Source organism: Pararge aegeria, chromosome 7 (assembly GCF_905163445.1).
Source record: "Pararge aegeria chromosome 7, ilParAegt1.1, whole genome shotgun sequence".
Classification (NCBI taxonomy): Eukaryota; Metazoa; Arthropoda; class Insecta; order Lepidoptera; family Nymphalidae; genus Pararge; species Pararge aegeria.
The window spans coordinates 1650995-1656802 of NC_053186.1; the positions used below are offsets into that span (position 1 = coordinate 1650995).

Consider the following 5808-nt stretch of genomic DNA (forward strand, 5'->3'; position numbering starts at 1 on the left):
AAGGTCGAAGGAAAACAGCGTGAGGAAATCTGCATGCCTAAAAAGTTCCTTAAAATGTTCTCTGAGGGGTTGAGTCCAGCACTCCGCACTGGACCAGGGTGGTGGACGCCTTAAACCCTTCTCACCTTGGGAGGAGACTCATGTCCAGTCATCATCATCATTACTGGCCCACTAGAGGGCACAGGTCTCTTCCCACCATGAGAAGCGGTTAGTCCACCACGCTGGCCCAGTGCGGATTGGTGGACTTCACACACCCTTGAGAACATTATGTAGAACTATGTAGGCATGCAGGTTTCCTCACGATGTTTTCCTTCACCGTTGAAGCAAGAGTTTTAAAAAACTTAAGGATAGGCATTGTAAGAGTTATAAAAAGCCTACCCCTAAGTATTTATAACTCGTACGGGGGATTTTCTTCATTTTATATCATCTGCATACCCTGTGCATACCCTCTATGCATGCCACTGCCACTAGGGTATCACCGCATACATGCCCAGTAGTGGGCCGGTTTCCTTTTCCTAGTTTATCTTTATCCTATATTTAGTTAGTAACCTAGTTTACAGATATCGGCTCAGAATAATGTTAGAGATAGGTAGGTACAACAAAAAAGGGCACCAGATAGTTTTATTCCTGTTTTTGTTCACACTATTCGACGGGAAAAAATAAACACAACACAGAAAGTTAGAGGTGAATACTTAGATTCATTCTGAAAAGTGAAGCCAAAGTCCTAACTAGTCTATTAGCGCTCCTCCTATAATACATTAATCACAAATAAAAAAGAAATATCAATAATTCAGCTGAGCATCATAACATCAATACAATCGCCATCTTCCAAACCCATCTGTTGAGGTGAACTTGTGCCTGGGAAGGAAAAAAAAAGGTACAAATTTCATAGTGCTAAAAAAGTACAATGCATTTTGTTAATATTGAGTCACAAATTATTTGTATTGGGGCAACATGGTCTAAACTCTCAAACCGTCTATACTATGAGAGGTGGTTTTTATAGAATGTGGATTACCATGATGTTGCTAGTTTTAATAAATTGCAAATGTTGCAATGAGAAATCGTCTTACCTGCAACAATGTCACCATCAAACTCAAACTTAAGCTTATTTAATGGAACCTCCAAGGTCTCAGCGCATTGGGTCATCGCTAATGAAAGCTTATCATCATTCCCGATCGCTATTTCTAGAGGCTTCTTAATGTTCTGACATTGGAATTTTATCTTAATTCCATTGATTATAGTTTTATTTTTAAATATATTATGTACACTATGACTCACAACACCTCCATCAATGAATTTAGCGATATTGTAATCTATCGACGCTGGTGTATCTTCACGTGTTAATATTTTGTTTTTGTACATGAATAACAATTTGTCCTTACTAACATTTTCTTTCTGGGCAAAAAAATCGAATATCTGAGTTATATTCTGGTATTTACGTATCGTGAATTTGAAGTTTTCAAAACTTTTCCATATGACTTTTACTGATAACGATTCATTGTCGTCTACATTCTCAGTTACTGTTTGATCTAAGTCAACAGTCTCATGTTTTGTTTTTGTAGACGGTTTACTAAATAATGGTACATCATCGGACATATCGGGATACTCATCCGTATTACCAATGCTATATGTTGGATAAATTGGACTGGCTACAGCTAGTGGACTCACACCTCTACCTCTACTCTGTTGTCTAGTGTTACCTCGTCCGTTAATGTTAACTGGTGACAAATTTTGTAATAACTCTTCAACTGAGCTATTTGGGGAATAGTTCACTCTACTCCTTTTTCGGCCTCTACCTCTGTTGCTTATTAATGCACCCAGTAAATCTTCGATGGCTGACGTGCTAGCTGAACTTCTTGTTTTTCTGCCTCTACCATTTGATAATGGAGCCGAGGCTAAATTATTGCATATTCCCATATCTATAACATTGGTTTTGGATGCTCTGCCCCTCCTGCTAACCCTTCCTCGGCCCCTACCCCCTGTATTACCAACTACAGGTTCTTCTGTGGCATTGGCTCGTATAACACTTTCTTTCTTTTTTCTACCTCTAGACCGTGGAACGGGTTTAGAGTTTTTCGCAATAATTTCGTCTATAATGAAATCATCTTCAATGGAATCGACAATCAATGAACTTGTGGTGTTATTAGCTACTCTTGCTGTATTTGATGTGGTGCTCTCCTTTTTTTCCAAGTTGATGATACTAATATCAGTTTTACCGGTACATTTTACAGCTGCAACTTCAGTGTTTGCTAGTAATTTCATTCGACATTGCTCACGAATGAGTTCTCGGTTTTTCACCACATTGCTGTAACACCCGTCTTCGGAGTCAGATGAAGACATATTCTTAACACATTCAACATTAATACAAATACACAATAAGTACCTACCTAATACCAATGTTTTGACAGCCAATGTTTTAAACTGAGGTTTGAAATAGTCACAATTTTTTTCCTTAATGCTTTTTCTATATTTTGTTTTCTACGAATTACAAACGAATAGTCAATAATGAATATTTGAAACTATTTCGGTGTTGAAGGTTGATTTTTGATTTCACATTCGAGAAATTCGAATAATAATAATTTAGGAAATTTTAATGAAAACCACAGAGCACACATATTACACTAGAAACAAACTATAACACAGACCAGTAAGTAATAACCAATTACCAAAGATAATAAGGGATACATTCGTGCATTATGTGTTACCACAGACAGAGCATCCACGGAGTAGGTATTGAAGGTAACTTCACTTTAAATTACTCAGATGAAGAGGGACATTGTAAGCATAATGTAAGGCTGGCCTACTAGAGGGACTTGAAAACATTAGAGAATGACAATTGTACATAAAAGCACACACAAGTTTCATATATTTATTTAATTATATAAGTATTTTCTATCGATATTTAAATCAGTTTCAGACTGCTACGCAATATTCAAAAATTTCAAAATGGCCGCTGGTCATAGGCCACTAATCTTTGAACCCATTTGTTGCTAGATTTAATAACGTAGTTGTTAAAACAAATACATAGTTTTTAAATACAGTATCATTAATATCTCTTAACCTTATCAGCGATCATTTGGAATTTTGAATGTGCCTTCCTACTACTCAAATGTTTCCAAAAAGTGAGCAGCGCTGATTTTTTATTCGATGAAAATCCTGTGACAGCAATGATTTCATATCAATATCAACTGCATGTGATAAAGAGCCGATATAAGTCTAAAACTGTAATCAAACAACTGTTGATAATGTAAATTCAGAGTTGATTTTCATGTTTTGCCATCGATTGATTATGTGATACGAAATGATAGTGCTGATTATTATTATCATTGCAGTAGAATCTTGAACTTTTGCTAGATTTGGCATTGGCATCCATTGGCATTTTTAAAGGCCATTTGGTAACTTTTTAAATATTAAAATACATAATATAAATCCAATACCGATCATGTTTTTTGCGATTCAATGAATGAATGAATGAATATATATATATACTTTTATTGCACAACACAAAAATTACACAGAACAAAAGAAAAGTATAACAACACAACGTATACAATTTTGCTCAAATAAGAATAATAAAAAATAAATAAAAGAGGAGAAGGTAAAATTTATAGTGCACGCGCATATAAACTGTTTGGTAACCATTTTGAATGTCAGTTTGTTAGAAAGGGCCACTTCTGTGTTTTTTTCGTTTGCTGCTTACAACCCTTTATACTAAAAAATATGAAAAATTAATAAATATACTTCGACAACCGACTCTTAGATGAAATCCACAACGTTCTCATTCCTTCGCAGGGTCATATTATGTGTAGTGAGTCAACTTCTTTGTATACTCATTGAGAGTCCCGGCACGCAAGCAAAGCCGAGCAAGCCTACCGCAAACGCGAAAAGAGGGAGAACTTCGCACTCCTTTTTGCCACACCTATCTGTCTGTTGCCTGTCATGATATATATGGCCAGAAATTTTATATATTACTATTTGTGGTTGGGTGTCCTTTTTTAATCGCCCACCCAGTATCACTTAAAACTGAGAATTTGCCATATCGATCCAGCCGACCTCGAGTTTTCGTGAGACTAACAAACAGCGATTCATTATTATATTAAAAGAATTTGCAAATGCACTGAATATTTCGCTATCATTTTATAAACGATTAGAAATCTAGTAATCACTAAAGATCTATGAATGATTAGAAATGATTAATTGGCGAGTATTAATTTTATGATGCTATAAAGTATTAGCTGCAGGGCCACGACCTTGACGGATAAGGTTGCAACTTGCAAAATTGCAGTTAATTAAGCTTTTTGAAGACCTGCCTGGCGTAGTGCTTAGCGAATTGGTCTTTCGAGTGGAGGTCGCGTGTATGATCTCAGAATGGGCACTTAGGGAATTCATAATTTCTGAATTTTCTTTGGTTTTGTCTGGATGGAAGTTTCATCCGTGGCTAGTTACTATCCTACTAGCAATGACGTGCCACCAAGCAATTTAGCGTTCCGGTACGATGTCGTGTAGAAATCGACAAGGGGTATGGGTTTAGTATAAGTGGTTATTGACAGGTTAACTTGCCGCCATCTTAGACTGCATAATCAATTACAGGTGCGAATGCATTGAAGGGCTTATTTGGAACGACAGCCAAATGAAATCATTTTTTTTTTCTCTGAATTAGTTGGACGGCTTTGATCTCGTGGTAAATGCCGATATTTTCTCAATTCAATTTAATTAAATTCGTTTATTTGCTGATTAGTTTTGTAGTTGGTAGATACAATATAAGGACAAACAATCCGCTTTAGATGGCATACAAAATGTTCTTACACTAATTCCTACTTACTATAATAATACTATCTTAAATCCATCAAATAGACAGCAGGACTGTCTAAAGAGGCGAAGTACGTCTCTTAGTGGTGATGACACTCAGGGTGAATTCCTCGCCTCGCATTTACCGCACTTTTGCTCCGTCTATTCGGATAGGTCGGACCTCGATATCATTATACTTAATCTGTGCGTTAATCTAGTTTGGAAATGTCAATTAGTTGAGTTCGTCATCCTCATCCAAGCCTATTTCTGTCCCACTGTGGTTTTCTCTCTTAAGGAAAGTGTTTTAGCACAAAGACCCACAAAGCGGCTATGAAATTTTTGATTATACATGGTTCTCGATTCTTTATAGAAAGGTATATTTCCGCCCAGCCAATCCCGCTGAAGCTCAGCGATGAAAGGCGGCAAAATACTAAAAAAAAAAAATCAACTACCTTATTGAGTAATCTATTAAGGATAATCCATTCTAATACGCAATGCGGAAAATGGAAAATCTCTTTGAAGTCGTTGTTTTATTTGAGTGGCGCAATAAAATGGACTATAAACAAAGATTATTTTTGATTTCTTACGATAACATGGTAAATTGATAAAGAGAACCTGCCTACAGTGAATCGCCTTTTGAATAATAACATATTATGTTTGTAGTTCAATTAAGTTTTAGTACATCCCGATTTTTTTCGGAAGCTTTTTAAAATAAATTACTACAACATTCTCATAGATTTAATATATATTTCTATATATTTGTTTTCTTAGGCATTGGTTGCCTGGAAGAAATCGCTATGAAGCGATAAGGCCACCCAATTGTATCAGTTGTTGTGTTATACTTTTCTTATGTGCTTTTTGTGGTGTGCATTAAAAGTACATTCATTCATTCAATATATGATTTGTCATTTTTAGCGCGCTTAGTTTGAACGGACATCTCGCTTAGTGTGGGCCAGCGCCCCACCTACGGGGTTCTTGGATAGATTCGAGCAATCGGCCCAACGCAACGATACGACCAAC

The 5808-nt window shown here is 36.3% G+C and overlaps 1 protein-coding gene across 1 annotated transcript; it reads right to left on the reverse strand.

The window, feature by feature from the left end:
• Positions 1-547: 547 nt before the first annotated feature.
• LOC120625237 (uncharacterized protein CG4449) lies at positions 548-2619 on the reverse strand. The gene is made up of 2 exons (XM_039892242.1): positions 1071-2619; positions 548-858 (listed from the first exon to the last, which is right to left on the reverse strand). Exons 1-2 carry the CDS (start codon positions 2338-2340, stop codon positions 791-793), a joined length of 1338 nt encoding a protein of 445 aa, XP_039748176.1. The 5' UTR covers positions 2341-2619; the 3' UTR covers positions 548-790.
• Between the last annotated feature and the right edge of the window lie 3189 nt (positions 2620-5808).